Source organism: Fusarium verticillioides, chromosome 7, assembly GCF_000149555.1.
Source record: "Fusarium verticillioides 7600 chromosome 7, whole genome shotgun sequence".
Taxonomy (NCBI): Eukaryota; Fungi; Ascomycota; class Sordariomycetes; order Hypocreales; family Nectriaceae; genus Fusarium; species Fusarium verticillioides.
In genome coordinates, this window is record NC_031681.1 from 1,436,498 (window position 1) to 1,456,341 (window position 19,844).

Consider the following 19,844-nt stretch of genomic DNA (forward strand, 5'->3'; position numbering starts at 1 on the left):
CAAATGCCAGCATGCACAAGCGACTGTAAGAGGGCGACTCTCGCCATCCAATGATGTAACAGGTAGTAGAACTGTAAGGAAATCCCAAACAGGTCAGCAATATAGCATGTCCTACCACCAAGGATCACCATGACGAGGTTAAGCACAGCTGCCAGTCCTGCTCTTCTTGCTGGTGGGCCGAGTGGTGTTAGCCATTTTAGATCGAGATCGAACACAACATTAGCCGCGAGCCAGATTACTAGGAGAATGAGGTGTCCATATGTAATGGTCTTTCCGTCGCAGCTGATATATGCGCTTCCCAACATAAACCTCCAGGTCTTGCCTGCAAGTCTAAGGAATTTGCGCGGGTGGCGGATATAGGCCCAAACTTTGCGGAATACTTTCATAGTGCGTTGTTCAAAGTAGAATGGACTTGGGCTGTCTGTTCTGCTATGCTTTCTTGGCTTCATCATCTAGGTATACTCAGAGACATTCACTTTTCAGGCTCTGTTATACAGTAGAGGACTTTAGTGTAGGATGACTGATTCGCCAGCCAACCGCGCGTCTAAACGACTAACAGTTAACTGCAATCAGATAACTCACTTAAATAACGCCCCCTGCTGCACATGCCGCGGTAGCCAATCACGGTGTCTTATAATTGCCCAATCACCTGCTGTAGCCAAGCGCTTTTCTTCCTGTTCTGGATAAAAGTTCCCCTGGCTCTAAATTTAGAGTCATCCATCCGCTCCTATGCCCGCTCCCCATCGAGGAGCCGCCGCTTCCAGCGGTAACAGCCCAAGTATAAGTATGCATTCCTGTCAAGTGTTAGAGAAAACAAATCACAAACTTCCACTCATCAACCCCCACTCCTATCTAAACCAATCACAAAAATGTCTCGAACTCCAAACACGCCAGCGCGCACTTTTCAGATTCGCTCTAATGGGCTCTTCAAGAAAGGCAACACTCTGTTCAATTTGCTACATCCCAGGGTCATGATTCTCATCCAGCCTGGCGATGATGTGATTCCTGGAAGCGGAGAATCGCTTGCATATGCTTCACATCGAAGAGAAGAGTGGCCCGAGCTCTATGAGTTTTTTGAGTCAGCAGGTGTAAGGCCTCGCAAAATCCTCGGGCCTGATGATTTCGATACTGTGGCCGCTCGGCAGTCTAGTACTCCGCGTGATCGGGTTCGTATTCCAGACCAGCAACGCGACACCCCCTTTCCAGAGATGCCTCATCAGCCGGATTTCTTCCGCTTGGGCCCAGAGAGTCTATCAGAGAGCCTGTCTTCTGATTCCTGCCGAGATAATACATGTTCAGAGGCAAGTCATACATTTCAGCCGGCTGCTTTGCTAGCACCAGGGGTAGAAAGTCAGGCTTCTGACTCACTTCGAGGAACGCCGGTCCCCGATATGAACGCCGGGCACTGTCCTGCACAGAACAGGGTGGCAACAGAGCAGGACTTTGAACAGTCTCTTCTTTCATTGCTGGATGACCCTTATGACCAAAAGCTAGAGGCTCAAGTGAGGCCGGAAGCTTTGCAGCGATCTGAGCAGTTGCCCAAACCTTCCGGACGTTCTGATGACAGCCTGTGTTGGTCTCGCGAAGCCACACCACAGGCTAACAATAAAAGGAGGACAGCCTCTGGGCCAGATAGCATGAGAAAGCGGCGGTCCATGGCGGGTCCGGATGATCGAGACCGCCGCCGAAGAATGATGACTCGATCACAGGGACATTCCTTTTACTCCAAGTTATCACAATAGCTGGTTCTATTTCCCCCAAACGTCTGTACAGAAGTCTAGTAGTGAATCTATCTTATAATCTATACTACTTGTTTGACAATCCGGCAATTCCATGTTTCCTCCAGGCACCTTTTTGTGAATTAGATCCCACAACTTGCAAGGTGTGTTGCTAATATACTCTTGCCTTCCAAACTCTATCGGACTGTCAATCTTGACTTCTAATGTAGCCTCTGGCGTGAAGGACTTGATAAGAAACCGCTTGGTGAGAGGTTTGGAATGGTTCAAGTAGGGCAAGCAGAGATGTTCACACTGCCACCGGCCTCCAGCTCTATAAGAGACCATCAAATCCTTCTCTCGGATCTTATATAAAATCGCACTTAAGTGGCTTCCAGGTGATAGCCGGCACTTCAATTCAATCTCAAATGAAAGAGTATGAGAGTTCCGTGAGACAAGCTTGACATAAAACAGTGCGGAAAACAGCTTCGTCGCGACTGCTGCAGTGCTCTGTTCGACTTCATCCTCACACCGGATCCTTACTTGAGGTGCAGCTCCCCACAAGCCCTTGCACTCTAATACAACCTGCTCCTCAATATCGATCGCCTCCGCCTTCCTCTGCTTGTGTGATAGGGACCGCAGCAAGGGGGGGCGCCGCTGAGCTGGTATACTAGGACCATAGTTTCGGAGCCAACAACCACCTTTGTGAATAGCAGTAAGAACACAAGTCTTTTTTGTGGAAGGCTTGAGAGCCTTTCTCTGAATTGTCTTCTTCTTGCCTTGCATGTCCCTGGAGAGCTGTGGAAGCCCGCAGTTGTCACTAAAATACCTCTGTATCAATTGATCTGCTGTTGTTTGTTAGATCTCTATGTAACCTCGAGATTGTTCGGCTCACCTGATTCAGCTCCCACCACCAAGTCAACATATTCTATGAGGTGCCCGAACAACAGCTTTCGGACCTCGTGCAAGAATCTCAGAGGAGGTTTGGTTCCAAGGAGCTCTAAAGTGCGGATCCCAGCTGGCAGAGGCTGTTTCTGAAATGATTCTGCATTTTCTGTCCCGCACAACACACATTTGCCATCTAGAGAAAGCTCCTGAGTGACTGCTGTGCAATAGCTGCACAGCCAGTGGCCACAACTGAGCATGTGGATTGGGGTTCCAAATAGGCACAAGTTGCATCCACAAAGCGTGACGCGTATCTCATCTCTCATCCTAGCTATGTGATGCTCCGTAATGTTTTTACCGTCACTTACCACAAAGGAGACGAAATGATGCCTGATAATCTCTATAGACTGCTGTGGCTGTGCCATATGTAGGAGAGCTGGCTTGACAAATGACTGGAACGCTAATGCGGGATGGAAGACTAAATCACATTAGTTTATACCCATGCGATCGTTGAACCTTTTCATTTCAACAAACCATGGGAAGCTTGGGAGTACAATCGATAAGCCAAACACGATGATGCGACAGCCAGGCTGTCCTGTTGATGAACTGCAGCGAGAAACTGGCTCAGATATCTAGAAGCGTCTGTCGTTAAGGGGTTTGAGACACCTAGAGCTTGGAGAATATCGAAATCCTTATTGCTTTGCCACGACGCGATGACTGCCTTCTGAAGCAGGTCTTTGAAGTTGAGACTTGAGAATTGTAACCCCCAAGAGAGGCGAACGTGCGATGCGGCTTTTAAGTGTACCATAATGCTTGCACGGTTGTCATTACAGATGTATTGGATCCCACCCACTCGACGATTCCACATTTGAACAACTTCATCTCTGCTATATGGGTGCTCAGGGTGCAACTCTCGTAATAAGCACAAGAGTTCGGTTGTTATGGAACCCTGTAATTGAGTATAATTGAATGCCTTTTTCGAGATTACGATCAACTGAGGATTTGGTAGGTTGTCTACCAGAGACGAATATGCCATCCATCTGACGATAAGCTTGACAGCAGACTCAAGTCCGCCCAAGCTATCCACATTCAACAAGATCAAAGAGCTCAGCGGTGCCAAAACTTCTCCACAAAGTTTATCAAAAGCTCTTGTACGGGCCTGTTCAGGTTCATATGGCATACAATATTCGGCCACGACGGTCTTTTCGTCAAACCTCCTGAGCCATATACCATGTGAATCTTCACACAAGCTTGACGATGGTATAACCAACTGTTGTTCTACCGACCCGACGAAACTTAGTATCAACTGGCAAGTGTCCGTAAAAGCTCGGTAAAGGCTTGTGTGTTCATATAGAGCCGGCTCTAAAGTGCCAGTAAGAGTGGTATGCCGTACTTGTAGCCATGGGAATAACATGGTTATTCAGCTATTGAGAACCGTGAATGTATACTCCTAGAGAGAGAAGGCAAATCTAGACACCTTATTCAAGTCCTTAGGAGAAGAGGAGGTAATTCAAACAGGTTTATATTATAGCTTAGCAGAAAACATTAAATTAAGGCAGAAAGCAGATCAGTCCTAGGAAATATCATTAACTCAAGACAGTTTTCTTAGTCCCCTAGAGCCAGAAGGAACCGTACTATAACAGTTTTAACTTTTAGACTTATCCCTGGGAACAGAACGTAAAAGAAAATACAGTCTCGACTTATCCCTAGGAACAGAATATAAAAGAAAATACAGTCTTAACTCATCCCTAGGAACAGACCCAGGAACAGAAAGTAAAAGAAAATACAGTCTCAACTCATCCCTGGGAACAGAACGAAAAGAAAATACAGTTTCGACTCATCCCTGGGAACAGAACATGAAAGAAAATACAGTCTTAACTCATCCCTAGGAACAGAACGTAAAAGAAAATACAGTCTTAACTTATCCCTAGGAACAGAAAGTAAAAGAAAATACAGTCTCGACTCATCCCTGGGAACAGAACGAAAAGAAAATACAGTTTCGACTCATTCCTGAATAGGAACAGAAAGTTCCTACGAACAGAGGGCAACCGAAAACAGTCTTCCCTAATGAATCCTCCCTGGGAACCAGGGAGACTACTCAAGACAGCTTACTCCTTGTTACCTAGGCTCCTGGGAACAGAAAATAACTGGAAACTGAAAACAGTTTACCAAGCCTTCTAGCCAATAATTTCAAAGCTATGTCCAGTTTACCAGATGTGGAATTCAGAAATAAGATCCAAAAAAAAATCTATTTATAGGTCACCGCCCTGTTGTTGCTGGTGAATGTGATTTGGTGACCATTTTGGTGGATTGCCGCCCATAATGAGCCCCGTGTACTGTTCGCCAAGGTGACAGCTTCAAACTCCCAGGTAAGTTTATGTGACTCTGCGATAGCAATCACGTGCGATATTGCCTCCTTGTTGACCCATACACCGATCAAGCGTAAGAATTGGAGTTTTGGCCAAGCAGTTCGATCAAGTGGAAGTAATACAGTACTCCGAGACTCAAAGGAAAATTGAACCAAGCAAGGGAAAGCAGCCATAAACGCAGTGAAGCCATCCAGCTTTCCGACAGATACTAACTTGAGCGATCGGATCGTTTTGGTAGCATTAAGCGATACTTGATCAAGAGCCAATCGTCCATCGAGACACAACTCTGTCATTGCTTCAAGCTTTGGTAGCACCAAGGCATAAGTTTCGATGGTCCTGGCTGAAAGACCGCGGAATATAGGCCTGATACCTATATCATCAACAAATGATCGATACATTGAGTTCTGTGAGAGACTTCTGTATGACGTCCGGTACGGCCGAAACCTTAGGGCTTCTAGGTTGGGTATACAGAGCAATAATGACTGGAGCACTCGTTTGTCTGTGTATAGATGCCTATTTTCCTCCTCGTTAACAAAATCTAAGTATTTCTCGTAGCTCCATTCAATTGCCTTGGCAAGTTTCTTTTGCTCATTTCTTCGTAATAGATAAGCTGGGTGAAGTTCTGGACGTAGCAGTGGATGTGTCTCCCACTCAGACTTTGGGCAACGGGGCCACTCTCCGCAATAGATTGTGATTGTTCTTGTGAATTGGAGAAGTGGCCCTTGTTCCGCTACAAAATCAGCAAACTTCCGAATGCACCAAGAGGTATCAAGTAAGGACAGCTGGCGACTTATGATGGGGTACGAAATTGCTGCAAATCGGCGGCTGACCAAGCGGAGCCGACAGAGGTCAGCATGTGGGAGTAGAGCGGCCACTACCGCCAATGTCTCAGATGGCAAAAGATTCATGTTTAGAGGTAATGAAAGACTGGTAGAATTGCTAGGCTAAGGAGTGTGCTATATATTATGCGAGATAGAAATTCTAGAACTAAAAATAGAGCCAATAGAGTCAGAGTCATCTACGGCTCTTTCTCTTCAATTCCCTGATTTCCTGCTCTAGCCTATCGAGCCGAAAATCATGTTTCACAGTAGTTTTCATGTTCTGATGTGTTTTATAGGCAATGTTGTTCATAAGCTGTCTGTTCTGGGACTCAACTGACTGAAGTCTATCCCATAACTCTTGCTCCTGTGACACCTGGCTATTGTTTTGAGCCTCATATCTATCGTAATCTCGGTCGTCTACTCTGTCCGGTTGACTCAACATCAACGTTGAATCGACGGGTGAATCAGCCACGTATTCGACGGGTTGGGTCGCCGGTTGGGTGTTAGAGTTTGGCAATGGTAGGAGAGAACTTGGAAGTGATATTCCGTCTTGTAGTGGAGGCAGCTGATATGCCTCGAGCCTCGGTGCTTGCGGATTGGTCCCGGTAGTAGACTCCATGCTTGCGTAGCGATCTACGGCACGAGGCTGAGATGTGTGCCTTGAGGGATGGTTCTGACTTCCATTTCTGAGTGAGGAGGGAGGGGTTGGAGCTGGAGCTGGTTCTGGAGCTGGAGCCAGTTGCCGAGAGCGAGTCTGCATGTATGAATTGTTATGGCTCATGACGGAAAGATGAGTGCTAATGATTGTATTGAGATACGGACCAGAGCTAATAAACAGCTATATCTTTGGGAAAGCACTACTTTAAATAACAGTGATCCCGCACCGCAGGATTTAGATTTGTATCCACCGATATCCTTCGGACCAAACCAACGACACCAATACGCACCATCTTCATCCTTGCACATCCTTCGATGTCGGCATTGGCATCAGGCATGTTGAAATGATAGATGTTACGGTGATATAAGAGGGCTTATTGGTCCAGCTGCCTTCCGTGGTGCGGTCGCTAGGGATAGATAGAGCAGGGGCTGTATCTGAGGCAGTGTTGGTTGCGGAGGAAGGGGTGGTGGTGGTGGGGGTGGTGGTGGTGTCATCTATAGGAACAAGAACAGGGACGGTAACCGGGGCAGTGTTGGTAGTAGTGATTGTGGTGGTGGTGTCATCTATGGGAACGAGAACAGGGACAGTGATCGAGGCCGTGTTAGTCGACGTGTTGATTGCAGTCGAGGTCGCAACAGCAGACGTGCCTGTAGGCAACCGCGCGCTTGTTTCATGGGGCTTACGAGATTCTCCCGTTCCTATAAGAGATCGGTAGCTACTCGGCGTAATCCATGGCTGTCTTGGAGTGGCTGGGGTGGTCGCAACAGGGGAAGTGGTATCCAAATTGGCACTTGATGGGATAATAGGATACAGCAACCTAGTATCTAAGAATACACCGGTCGGTTTTTCAGGATCGGCAGTGACAACATGGGTGATGAGAGTGGTTGGCGAGACGCAGTGGGCAGTCTCGGTTATCAGTGTTGGCAAGGTTGGGTCACCCTTGCCATTGCTTACCACGATACGGTTGCAAGACAAGGATTCATCGGCACAGCCCCTGAACGGCGTTAGTACTTGCAGTACGTAATGTATGTCACGCAGGTGTGTAGCACCATGTGATATAGGCATCCCCATTTGGGATGCCGGTTGGAAGAGTGAACTGGGCTAACTGCGGACCTCCGCAGTGCTCAGGCTGGAATCTCCAGGAAAACGTTAGGTACTCGGAGAAGGCGATCTCCGCTGTGCATAGAGCATCATCTTTGATGTTGAGTTTCATGGCCAGCTGCGTACCAGGTTCAACAGCTAATGCAGGCTCTTCAGTGCAAAATCCCTGGAGATCTCCTATACCTGCACCGAGACCTACACCAAGGAAGCCAAAAGATAGAAGTAGGGCGTAGCTAATCATGATTTAGAATCGTTGCGTTCAGTAATGCTTAGCGAAAGGTGTCTCTCCGACGCCTTCTTGAGAGGAGCAAGGACTATTTATGAAATTAGCGGAGTTGTTTTCCTGTTTCCTGTTATTAGATTGCTGTAGTTGCCTTCCAGCTTTGCGCATGGGCTTTTGCTGTCTTCTGTATATAAAGCCGCACTTAACCTGCCTCTTCATGCTTCTCAGCTCCATCTTTACAATTCTTCTCACTGCAACAAACACACATCATGAATTCCTTTGACACCTTCATGGATATGCCTGATAATTCGGGTGACTTTTGCTTTGCTCCTGACTTTGGGCAGAGTAAAGAGCCTCAGGTTGATGTACAAAGGTGCGTGCAAGACTTCTGTAGTAGAAAGGACAAGGACTAATCGAGGCGAACCCGATTAACAGCAGAGCTTCTACTGATACCATTCAAATTCTCCTTGAGATTGTCAGGCATCAGGTCAAGGCAGCCCAGCAACTCGACGAGGTTCAGAAACAGCTGGACCAGATCAGCAAGAAGACAGATCATATTGAAAAGAAAATGAATGAGCAGGACGAGAGACTTGAGAAACTAGAAATGTATCTACTCGAGCGATCGCAGGCGATCATCGAACGACAGAACGACTGCATTGGTCTGTTGGAGTCACCTAGGTACGGACTCTCTGACTACAACGAGGGCTCTGACTCTCTGTCTGATTACTCAGACTCTGGATTCAGCCAAGACTCGGTGCCTGACTCAGGTGTGCTGGGGGGGTTGGGTTATCACTGAAGGTTCGACATGAATTAGGATGAGAATGTAGCAGAGTAGTGTATGCGGGAATCAGGTTCTTGTTTTAAAGAGCCAACACGTAGAAGCCAATACACAAGACTGTTTTCTGTACTTCGGTGCTCTTTACCAAACTATTAAGAGAAGTGATGACCCGTCAACTTAAGGGCAGTAAACCATCACTTCCAGCCATGGATATACGTGACAAGAAGTTGCCCCCCATCCCGGAAGAGCGTACGACATGCAGCTACAAAGAGGTTGCGTCTTCGTGTATGCAGTATGGGAATCCCTGCAGCCCTGAGGGAATCAGGAAAGAGAACGAACATCTCAAAAAAGCAAACGAGACACTCTTCCGCAGATACCAAGAACTACAATTCGAGTACAATATCTTCCAAGACCAGATTGTGAAGAAGTTGAACGAGACTGAGAAGGAGTCGGAGCGTCGTCGCAAGATCATAGAGGTACAGCAAGAGTCATTGAACAGCATCAGACAATGGGTTATTGTCTCAACAACAGATTGTCGTAAGAACTGTGCAGAGTTGAATCAAACGGCAACTGAGAATCCCGTCCGTTCCATAGATGCCACCATGTTCTAGTTAGGCTCTTTCAATGGCACACGGACGAAGGGACCATTCTGTAGGGGTCGTATCAAGGAAGGCTCGTAAATATCTCTACATTAGGCAACAGGGAAGGCCATTGCGTATCTCGAAGCGCTTATTGCAATTGAACTGCCAATTATGATGTGATAAGAGAGTGATACTTTCTGAACTTGCATAGAAAGGACAACCATCCAACCAGAGGTTGACCCAGCAGTATGGATACGCTAGTTAGTACTAAGAATCCTTCAACCAAGCAACTACAGGGATTACCTGCAAACAGTGCTCATTCGCCGATGGGATGTCCAAAGTGTAAGCATCTAACGGTATAGCGGGAATTTGCCGCCGTGAATTATATTTAAGAAGTATCTGAATGAGATTTCCTGTTGTTTTGAATTGACGTTCAGCGCGGCAAACGGAAGCGCCGGCTGATTGTGAATGTAGTCTTGTTGGCGCTAGTCGCGCCACTGAGCATTTAGAGTGCCACACCAACTGCATACGTCCCAATGGGTAGTGTGGGTGGGGGAAAATGGCTCAGAAGTACCAGGTGAACTTCCCCGCCGGCTGAACTGCCTGATCATTCAGAGGTTAGCAGCCTCTGTGTGACCATGCATGCACTTAAAGGTGCGGGGAACGATAAACTGTCTCCCGTAAACCCACTTTTAATTCTCCTTTCCTGTATTCCGCCTTTCAATTCCGTGAATACTAACCAGTTACTAAAAAACAGTGTTCAGGGGTCTTTTTTCTGTAATGGACTCACTAGTAGGTGGGCCCTCCTTCACCAGCCAACCTTTAAGTTAACGGACCAATTCTTACTATTACATCCATCTCAATTCTGCCCATTTGCTATCCACAGAACAATGACAGAAGAAGTGCCAAGCCTTATAGGGATTGTCCAGGTTCCAGTCGCGAATCTTTATTTTGATCAAGATGTACAAAGTCGACAGTATAGTAGAAAACAGGTGCTTCATCTTGAAACTCTTTTCAATAAAACAGCAATTGACCACCAACACCACACCCATTGGATCGATGGTTATGTGGATCACTCGGATGTTGCATCGATTTTAGGAGCGTTGGGCGGTTTGGCGTCTTTGCGGCAGACTAACGCTGTTCGCACTTATCCCTTTCTGGGCGGACATTACGTCGCATATACTCATGGTCGCCATCGGGTTGAAGCTTCAAAAAATCTTGACGCAGAGTCGCATTGGACCATAGTCTTGCACAGCACGAGCCTAGCGTCTCTAACCAGGAATCAGATGATTCAAAGAAAAACAGACCATTTCCAGCATGAGACACCCTACACCAATGGTCATATTTACTCCAAGCTTCGTGATTACGTCGTTGATAGCCGAGACTATAACGATTGGTACATGAGGCTAAGCCCGAATAAGAGAAAGAACTTTCAAGCGATTAATGGACATCATGGTGTTCGGGGAGCTCTGGATAAACTGATATGCTTCCCTGGCATTATGGATGCTTTATTCCTGGGCAACATTTGCAAATACGCCGCTTGGGGATTGTTGAAAGAATTCCAAACTTGCCTCAACTATATATATAATCAATGGTTTGCGTACACATGTGGCGATCATGCCTTACAGCGTGATGTCACCCCCGAGACCGTGAAGCTCCTGGAAGGTCGCGCTCCGGCCACCAGCTTGTCTGATCGCGAGTGGATACGGGCTGTCTTCCGGGCGGGGATGGTTTTCCCCAGTACGACAAATCAAAAACAGCGAGACGATCTGGAGAAGGCCATCCTGAAAAGTCAAGGCGTAATTCCTGGTCTTCGGTCATGTCAGGCCAATATGCTGTACATGGGAATTGCTGCTCAGGTCATATGGACACTTCTCATTCCTAACGAGGTTGAGCTCAAGCGAACGGTCAAAGCTGAAGACGGCATGGTAACACTGCGATCTGTCCTCCGCAAATGCTGGGTTGAGACAGAACCTTACGTCGAAGTCGGGGAAGGAGAATTCCAGTCGGTACTCGGCGCTCCTAATTTCGACCTAGCTTACAATAATGTTGTCATAGCAGCCCTCCGCCAGTTTGCTTTTATGTCCAGGGACGAGCCAAAGATCGAGGCAGGCGATTCAACGATGCGGATATCGAGTAATGATAGATATGCGTGTGAAGCTCTGTTCCAGCGCCGGGCGAAGTTCTTGGGGTTCCAAAATAGCCTTATTGAGCAAGGAGCGTCGAAGCGCGTAAGCCCATTCCAGCCTGAGACAAAGCCCCACAAAGAAGATGAAGAAGCCTTCCTGAGTAGGGTAGAGCATCGTTGGGGTAGGCCGTTCGCTCGAATGTTTCCCATCATCCAAAGTGCCGCCTTTCTCCCTCACCTTTGTGGCAAGGAGACAACGCCTGCGGGAAGAATTACCCAGATCGTCATTCTAAAGGATTTGGTGAGGGCTTTCCTGCCTCCCGTTACATTTGACATTCATCCTTCGCGAGCGGTCATTAGTATAAACAAACCTAATAACACAATTCAAACAGCCCCATACGTACAGGAGGTAGCATCTTTTCCTTCCAAACTACCATATCACGAAGACACAGAGATGGATGTCGATACTCCACTTGCCTCACCTCAGGCGTCATTATGTGGCCCTGAAGATGTGGTTATGAGCGATCTCTCTGACCCGGCCGAAAGTGAAACCACAGAGGATTCTCATTTCTGGGATCATCTCATCTCGGAGTATGATAGCCTCGCCGGTAGTGCTCGATCAAGTAACCGCGTGGAAGAGTTGGATGATTGGGAAACGGCAGGAACTGAGGTCACAAACACTTCCGCACTTTCTATTCCGTCGTACTCGATGGTAGCTGATCAGAGCCGGACCGTGTTCGACGACTCTCCTTCCAGCTCACAGATTGATCGCTCTACAATCTGGTCGCCAAGTGGCTCTGAGCAGAGCTTGTCGAGATGCAAATCAACGCCCGCAAACACATATAACGCAGCGACTCGCCACACTTTGAGAAGGCGGAAGGCAAAGACAGCTGAGAGTAGAAACTTGCTAAGATTGAATGGCTATAATGCAGTCTCGCGGCATAAGGCAGAACTAAAGAAGCCACCTATGGTGCATAGAGGTGTATCTACACGAGCTCAACAAGATGTTCACTTGTCCGAGTGCACTTGTGCTTTATGCCGACCAAAAGTTAAAATTGATCAACCTCTGAGAAGGCAAAAACCGCCGTTGCCAGAAACAGTCCCTTCGCCATCTTACCAACACTGCTTGCCCAGCATCTATAGCACCTCTCCAGAGAGGTCAGTACTTCCGTCACCCGAAAATATACAACATGGCAATATTCGAGCCTCCCATACGATTGCCAGTGCTCCAGGCAATCGTGCGAGCTTCTTCACTGATCCTCTTCCGAGGTCAACCCTACCCTCACCGACAACTTGCTTTGTATCTCGTCCCCAGCCTGTGACCTCGATTAAAGGTCCATGGAGAGTATCCAGCTCAGCTTCCACAGAATCACCGCTATATTACGGACACTCTTCTGATTCAAGTCATTCCCATATTCATTCTTACTCTAGTGCATGTTCACCTATCCTCTCACGTTTTACTGACAACCCAGCCCGTTCTTTGCATCAAGACGATAGCTCGTTTCGCTCTAATGGTTCCACTCTTATCGGTGCATATGAAACACAGAATGAGGGATGGCAGGGCTTCATTGATAGCGACGATACATTAACAACTATCAGCTTGAGCTAGTATTGGAAAGGTTGTGGATGAATCGACCCATACACTCGTCTGAATAACTCTGGGGCGTTGATTTGCAGACAAGATTTCCATTCAAGACATAGAGACCCCTATATCCTGATTGATTCAACCTCCAGCCTATTCACACCGATCATATTCCATATCATCAAGTCCTGCTAGGTTCATATCTTCATTTTGAGTCACCTGACAACCCGGCCGCCGACCGTCTTCTATCTTATGAAGTCTAGCCATTAACTCTTCATAGCAAGCTCTAAGTTCTTGAACCTCTTTCTGCAAATTTCTATGGCAGGTGCACTCTAGGTGTGTGTTATCTGATGATTTCTGATATACAATGACTGGCGGCTTCCAACGACGATCAAACATGCCATTGGACTTGGGAGACTTGGGAGGTGGCGGTGGGATTGGCATAAGAACGTCAGGCATTTTGATATATTTAGATGAGGAAAGGACAGAAATAATACATGAGGAGAGTCATCATTTTTATAATAGAGAGAAGGGTGTGAATTTAGTTCCCGGCCGTGTCTGAATCATCCCCCCATAGAGATAGCTCCACTATCATCTCCGGCGCCACCAGTACATCTGATCTTGTGACTGCCCCATGCTCCAGTAGAAGGTGAACGATACTGGTGCACTTTCCTTGCAATGCTAATGAGAGAGGTGTTTCGTTAGACAAGCCTGTAAGGCGAGTACTAGCTCCACTTTCCAAAAGTCTCTTTACACAAGCCTCGTTATTGCGGAGGATGGCAACATGCAGTGCGGTATTACCAATTTCCGCCGTATCGTGAAGGCCGTTCCTGCGATCTATATTAGAGAGGCAAGCAGCCTGGACGAAGCTTGGTGTGTCTTCCCCGAGAAGAAGATCCATTAGTTGCATGCTCTCCTGATATGCTGGCAGCTCGGCCACTATGTGGAGGGCTGTATTCCCGAAATGGTCGGGCTCTAGGGGATCGATTCCAAGTTGCAGGAGTTTCTTGATGACCCCCAGCTTGCTACTGTGAAAGCGATCTGGCGAGGTGCGAAGCAAGAAGTGAAATACACGATCACCCATTTGGCCCAGCACGACTGGATTCAGATCAATTTCTTCATTTGCAGAGAGTGCCTGTATCATTAGATCCCCGTGCAGACATGCCTGATAAATCATCCAAGCGTCCGATGGGCGGCCGTATGCTCCGCCAGCTGCTAGCTCCCGTACTTGGGTCAAGTTGTTGGACACTACCGCATATGCTGGGGTTTCGGAATGAACGTCATTGTCATAGAGAGTACATACACTGCTACAGCAGATTGAGGGGCTCCGGCGGCCACTATCAACAGACATTTCGACGTAGAATACTTTTCTATGAACACCACGCAAGTTTCGATCAAGACTCGGCGGGGTTTTGGTGAAGATATCTGCAGAGTTCGTCAAAAGCTCTGGGAAATCCAAAGCAGACATCAGAAAACGACATTTCGGATTTCGTTTTGTGTATCCAGGGACTTGAGATTCTTTGCTCAAGAGGCACCAATCAGAGACCCAGTATTGGCGCTGTTCTCATGCCATATCAACATTTAAACCTCAAGGTTTCCGTGTAGTGGCGGCGTATTACACCACCGAACACAGTATCATCCTCTAAAGAACCATGCTGACAGAAAAAACACCACTGGCAAACACAGAAAATGCTCTGTATATTGATTATGGTTCACTGTCACAACCTCCTGCCACCAGTAACATTGAACTTGGGTACAGTGCTACAATGTGGCACCCGTATGCCTCATGTTATTTGGTTCCTCAGTTCCTTTGTTTCAACATAAGACAAGAGATACCGTGGCCGTCGCTGCTCTATACGGGAGAAGTCCAGCCATATGGCCTACCGGAAACAATGGCTGGAGAGACTCAATCCGCCGGAGTGCCTGATGATCAGCCCGAGGCGGAGCTACATATTAAAAGCGAAAGCTCTAGGTAATTGCTTTAGAATTAATGGTTAAGAGGCCGCTAACGAACTTGCAAGTAACACTATGACACATGAAGAGAATGACCAAGTATCAACGGATCTGACTCATATACGGAGGTATAATGGTTATAGCAATGTGACTAGATGTGAGGATGGCCTCTTCCATTGTCCCTGGGAAGGCCAGGCCAACTGTAAACATCGACCACACAAGCAGAGGCGCGCTCTTCGGTAAGACTGGCTCTAAATTTCCCATTGCAATAACTGATGCCTTTGTAGGAGGTATGTAGAGTGCCACTTGAAGCCGCACCGATGCACCATATGCAAAGCATGTCTCGCTTCAAGGAGCTCTCTCCTACGGCACGAACGTCGGGTACATGGCTGTGAAAGAGTGGTATTACCGCCACGGCAGGCGTAGATTGATCGATACATAGCCAATAAACGATGACGCATTGTATAACAAAACACACACCCCAACCTGCAGTCTCCTTCTTGCATTGGCCAGCGAAGCAGCGAATAAGATTCGAGGGTTGCTATAAGTCCCGGAGGTAGGCTAGAACTGTTGAATCTCAAAACAGAGAAACATCCTCTTGGGTACTGGGAGCTTCTGTCAGGGCTGCTTTGAAAGGCGCGCAATGTGTTTCTACGATCAGTCTCTCTGGACTTGCGGGTACTGGAAATGGAATGGTTTCCGACAACGTTGCCACAAGGTACATCGCATAGGAGAGACGTGTGGCATGAAACTTATTTTTAACACATCTCATATTTCAATCCCTTGTAAAATATGCAGCAACATTGGACTCAAGCAGAGGCGCATAGACAGGCTTCTTGGAAAGATGCCGAGACTTCGAAAATTCCGTTTAGTTGCGACCAGAGAAAGATACAAGGAAGAAATCGCAGACATCAGGAAGGACATAAGGCGCCTCGCACAGATGCATCATATTCAAGCTACCTGCGGAGCACGCTGTATTTCACCTCGAAATAATTAGAAGCGGAAATAAGATGAAATTGAAACCTGAATTGAACTAGCTGGCTGAGGATCGCTATATAAATTTATTTAGATGGGCTCTAAGTATCTTTATGTTCTCAGAAAGCATAGGATTGTATCTCTGTGAGTCTCTGTTAAACGGTGCTGGCAAGATTCTAGGTGACCGAGTTACCTGTCTCTTGTATATTGGTCTTGATAATGATGGCCACTCGACCCTGGGCACCACCTCTCGGTAGGTCGCAGCTGTATAGTTACTGGAGTGCCTATCTGCAGAGACTTTCTCAATGAGAGACCGAATCGTGGGTAGAGACTTGGTGTTTCCGGCAGGGGCGGGATTCAGAGGAGGCAGGTTGTAGAACGTTGGAGAGTTCTCTGACGAAGCAGACATCGGTTGAATCAAAGAGGCAGAGGTGGGTTTTGTCAACAGTTCCATTGCAGCGGATGCAATCTTCCTCTTTTCGCAGGAAATGCGCCCCGGTACATTTGGGTTGAAGCCTTGATGAGTCCTGATGTCTTGGGCTCCAGCTGAAGAAAAGGAAGTCGCTGCCAAAGTTTCTATGGTAATAGAATGAGGGCCGGTTGTTTCTACCTCAGCTACCTTTTGGAGCTCACAGGTTATGTTGCCAGGAGATGGGCAATTCCTCTCGGCAATGAAGGTGAGCACCGCGTTGTAATGGGGAACGAGGGAAGCTTGATACCCTTGTGGGTCAAACGACTGAAGATCTTTGGCAGCGACCCAACCATACCGTTCTCGCTCAAATGTTGAAGCCCCCCCAAAGAACATGACGGGAAACTGCCGACAAGAGATGAGGGGACCGCCATCCTCATAGCCTTGTTTCCAATCAAAATGGCCTTCATCATCGCAGTTGAAGCAGTCAGGAAGTGACTCATGAAGTCCACAAGACTCAATCCCCTCGATATGTAGGACTCGAACGGCAAACCAGCTCTTAGACATGTGGCAGTAGGCCATGTATACCTGTTCGGGGATAGGTGCTACTAAAGCCTCACGTCGACGAGGGCTTGTTCGGGTTGATGGCTTGTTGATTGTTCGGGATTTAGCCCTAGCCTTGGTCTAAGATAAATTTAGCTACATTTTCTTACTCGGTGTTGCAGGGGAACTCACTGTCTTGACGTGGATGACCGACTCATCTGGCTGCTTGGCAGCTGGGTTTATAGCAGTTTCAAGTTCGCCATGTATCTCTTGGACGAGAGATTGACACTTCTGCCAGTGAACTCCATTCTTGTAGAGGGTTTTCAGCTTCTTCAGTTTACCCTCGCAACTTGAAATGGCGTTACGGAATGCATCTGATTGTGCAGCCGTTATCGCTCGTCTTTTGGACCTCATGGTAGGTAAGTCCTTTTTCTTTTGATAGAAGGACAGGAACAGACGCAAGATTAGCAACGGTTTGAACTGGAGACCCTGAGGCGTTAAGTATTTGTCAGAGAAGCGTGTCAGTGATCGCAGTATAAGTTCACATGAATGAGTAACGAGTTCAAGCATTGGATGGAAGTGTTGGCACGACGGCAATGGGGCTGGGCGTGTACGGAACCTAGCGAATAAAAAGTGACTAACATACCTACACCTGTGTAGCCGTAGTGAGCCCTAACTCCATGCATAAGACCGCCAATAAACATGCAGTATTAACCGATAGTTACTAACGACACCTGCCACTGTCATTCGCTACCAAAGCACTGGCTCGTTTATGGACCCGACGGGAGTTATTTAAAGCAACAAGCTTATTATGATTCGTAGATCCTGATATCAAATCAGGATGCTCTAAGCTAGACCTTTATCCTCGTTATCCTGTTCAATTGGTACACCAAAACCAACCCGCTTCATGACTTCGCGAGTATCCGTTAACATCTGTTGAAGTGTTGATGAAACGACAGTGGGATAACCCAGAATCATCGTAAAAGACACGAAAGTAATAACCAGACTCGCATTAAGCCCGACAAGAGCACTAATCAAAATCACCATTGCGTGGCAATGATTTGCAAGGTACGGGAGATCAGCTTGTACGAAACGAATCCAGTATAGCTTCATGTGGAAGAGAACACGGATTGAAACTACTGCCGAGGATGTTGAAAACAAGAAGAACATGCCAGCGAGACAGCTCCTTGCCTGTATAGGTAACTCCTTCCGGATACTGTAGTAGGGCAGTGCTCCCCATGCGACGACAGTCGAGTAGATGGTCAGAAAGGAGAAATAGATAAAGGCTTCTTTTGTTTTGAATAAATCGGCATCAACATCCATAGCAGGTCGGAGATGCTGGTGCACAAACCAAGCGAAGTAAGCCGAGCTAAACTGTATTCCCAAGGACAAGGCCAGCAGTAGAGCTAACTCGATAATAGTGAGGATGCCCCGAACAAAAGCATCGGCAAAAATAACTAGGTTGGTTTTAAGCGCCATGATCGAGCAAGGCCAATGGCTATCAAGGCAGGTAGGCCGCATGAAAACGCGGGCAGGTTCTCTGCTTTTTATGTTTTACTGGCCGGAACTACCGTTGCTTAGAAGATGCACGCCATGAGTGTTACTATAATCCGTTTGGCCAAATCAGAAATCAGGAATCGCCATATCCAATGGAACTACTATATTAAAACAATTCATATCGCTGCCTCACACACCCCATGAACCTTCGTACACTTCCTTTACTAAGCTAAATATTAGCCTGCCCATTCTGGTCAAGACTGATGGAGGCAACTGAGGGAAAGAAGGGCCACTCTGGTCGAGTTTCTAACGACGATTGTATCCTCAAAAGCGGACTTGCCATGAGACTCAACAGATGCACAGACATTGTCCTATGGACGGGAAATCGTGTACGAGTTGATAGGCGTGAGAGAAAGGAGAGACGAGAACATGTTTCGAAGCTTGGAAGACCACCCTGTGAACATACTAAAGAGCGACGTCGTGGATGGATTGGATTGCAAGCAGCCCCCAAGGGCTCATCGTCGGAGCAAATGGTGGATGACCTTCTTCGCTCTTGATTATCTGTGGGTTGATAGAATTTCGTTATTATCTATGGTATGGGAAGGTTTGCTCGAGGGACACATTTTCTTTTAGCAGGTCCTCCAGTACGTCTCTATGTCTTATGAGGAGTCGCTGTTGCCTGTGATACAAACGCCTCAAATCGTGATTTTCTCGCTTATACTTCACGATCTGAGCTTTTACCTGCCGAATCACCTCAGACCTCCCGTCTTTAAGTCTGGCAACTTCATCTTTTAGGTCCTGTATTTCCCTCGACGGCTGTACCACGGCCTCCCTCGACGGCTTGATGGCTTTGAAATGGACTCCTATTCCTCTGTAAAGCTCCATCAATGGTCCAACAGAGAGCTTGCTGAGATGTTTCTCAAACAAGTATTCTTTATCCTCGCTTCGTTGCCATCGATAGGGATCTTCCTCGCTTGGTTTCAATCGTACATCTGCTGGGTCTATATTCAGACTCAAACTATTATCTTGTAAATTTAGTCTGGCTCTTCTCCCACGTCCGGTGGATGTACATACTGATATGCTCAGCCAGTCGTTGTCGGCACTTCGTTCTCCACTGGCTTCGTTCAACATTACTGGGTTTTGACATATTGTAAATGGGCTCAAGGTAATTTCCTTCTTGTAGATCAGAATAGGCTTTTAATACATTCTATTTCTGCGAATTCTTGTTTTCTTATTTAAGTTATATGTTTTAGCCACGGCGCTTAAACATTTCGAAAGCACCACACCCTCCGATATCGTTCAGATTGGCATCTATGACCGACAATCCGTCCTTTCTGTGTCACCATATATCAAAACAAAACAATGATTTGGCTCAACGTAAATGGAAAGGCACAGAGTTAAGTTTGAAGATGACCCTCGGAACGATGAGACCCTTGGAACGAGGAGTCTCCCACCACAGGAGCATCAACCGGCTTATTGCTTATCGTAGTTGACGTCGCCTAGGGGTCTGGATAACCCTCTCACTAAATAATCGCACAGGTTATTGTAGTCAGCACCTTTCACTTTGTCACGACAATAACATGGCCTTGTTCTGGCGATGCTGTGGTCTTGAGTTGTCATGCGGCA

The 19,844-nt window shown here is 47.1% G+C and overlaps 10 protein-coding genes across 10 annotated transcripts; 4 read left to right on the top strand and 6 right to left on the bottom strand.

Moving 5' to 3' along the window:
• Window positions 1–869: 869 nt before the first annotated feature.
• Window positions 870–1,742, top strand: FVEG_06997 (hypothetical protein; the record flags this gene model as incomplete). Its single annotated transcript, XM_018895485.1, has 1 exon — window positions 870–1,742. The coding sequence occupies one exon, from the start codon at window positions 870–872 to the stop codon at window positions 1,740–1,742; it is 873 nt and encodes a 290-aa protein (XP_018752746.1).
• Window positions 1,743–4,848: 3,106 nt separating this feature from the next.
• On the bottom strand, window positions 4,849–6,571 carry FVEG_15982 (hypothetical protein; the record flags this gene model as incomplete). The annotated part of the gene is made up of 2 exons (XM_018905210.1): window positions 4,849–5,423; window positions 5,992–6,571. 2 exons carry the CDS (start codon window positions 6,569–6,571, stop codon window positions 4,849–4,851), a joined length of 1,155 nt encoding a protein of 384 aa, XP_018752747.1.
• A 171-nt stretch (window positions 6,572–6,742) lies between these two features.
• On the bottom strand, window positions 6,743–7,790 carry FVEG_15983 (hypothetical protein; the record flags this gene model as incomplete). The annotated part of the gene is made up of 2 exons (XM_018905211.1): window positions 6,743–7,442; window positions 7,498–7,790. The coding sequence occupies 2 exons, from the start codon at window positions 7,788–7,790 to the stop codon at window positions 6,743–6,745; spliced, it is 993 nt and encodes a 330-aa protein (XP_018752748.1).
• A 251-nt stretch (window positions 7,791–8,041) lies between these two features.
• Window positions 8,042–8,568, top strand: FVEG_15984 (hypothetical protein; the record flags this gene model as incomplete). The annotated part of the gene is made up of 2 exons (XM_018905212.1): window positions 8,042–8,145; window positions 8,208–8,568. The coding sequence occupies 2 exons, from the start codon at window positions 8,042–8,044 to the stop codon at window positions 8,566–8,568; spliced, it is 465 nt and encodes a 154-aa protein (XP_018752749.1).
• Window positions 8,569–8,756: 188 nt separating this feature from the next.
• On the top strand, window positions 8,757–9,161 carry FVEG_15985 (hypothetical protein; the record flags this gene model as incomplete). The annotated part of the gene is made up of 1 exon (XM_018905213.1): window positions 8,757–9,161. One exon carries the CDS (start codon window positions 8,757–8,759, stop codon window positions 9,159–9,161), a length of 405 nt encoding a protein of 134 aa, XP_018752750.1.
• A 1,256-nt stretch (window positions 9,162–10,417) lies between these two features.
• On the top strand, window positions 10,418–12,868 carry FVEG_15986 (hypothetical protein; the record flags this gene model as incomplete). The annotated part of the gene is made up of 1 exon (XM_018905214.1): window positions 10,418–12,868. The coding sequence occupies one exon, from the start codon at window positions 10,418–10,420 to the stop codon at window positions 12,866–12,868; it is 2,451 nt and encodes an 816-aa protein (XP_018752751.1).
• A 9-nt stretch (window positions 12,869–12,877) lies between these two features.
• On the bottom strand, window positions 12,878–13,302 carry FVEG_15987 (hypothetical protein; the record flags this gene model as incomplete). Its single annotated transcript, XM_018905215.1, has 1 exon — window positions 12,878–13,302. A coding segment is annotated over one exon (308 nt), but the record flags the coding sequence as incomplete, so codon positions are not given.
• A 2,491-nt stretch (window positions 13,303–15,793) lies between these two features.
• Window positions 15,794–17,135, bottom strand: FVEG_06999 (hypothetical protein; the record flags this gene model as incomplete). Its single annotated transcript, XM_018895486.1, has 2 exons — window positions 15,794–16,862; window positions 16,914–17,135. The coding sequence occupies 2 exons, from the start codon at window positions 17,133–17,135 to the stop codon at window positions 15,846–15,848; spliced, it is 1,239 nt and encodes a 412-aa protein (XP_018752753.1). The 3' UTR covers window positions 15,794–15,845.
• Window positions 17,136–17,567: 432 nt separating this feature from the next.
• On the bottom strand, window positions 17,568–18,200 carry FVEG_15988 (hypothetical protein; the record flags this gene model as incomplete). Its single annotated transcript, XM_018905216.1, has 1 exon — window positions 17,568–18,200. The coding sequence occupies one exon, from the start codon at window positions 18,198–18,200 to the stop codon at window positions 17,568–17,570; it is 633 nt and encodes a 210-aa protein (XP_018752754.1).
• Window positions 18,201–18,803: 603 nt separating this feature from the next.
• FVEG_15989 (hypothetical protein) lies at window positions 18,804–19,365 on the bottom strand (the record flags this gene model as incomplete). The annotated part of the gene is made up of 2 exons (XM_018905217.1): window positions 18,804–19,219; window positions 19,293–19,365. 2 exons carry the CDS (start codon window positions 19,363–19,365, stop codon window positions 18,804–18,806), a joined length of 489 nt encoding a protein of 162 aa, XP_018752755.1.
• Between the last annotated feature and the right edge of the window lie 479 nt (window positions 19,366–19,844).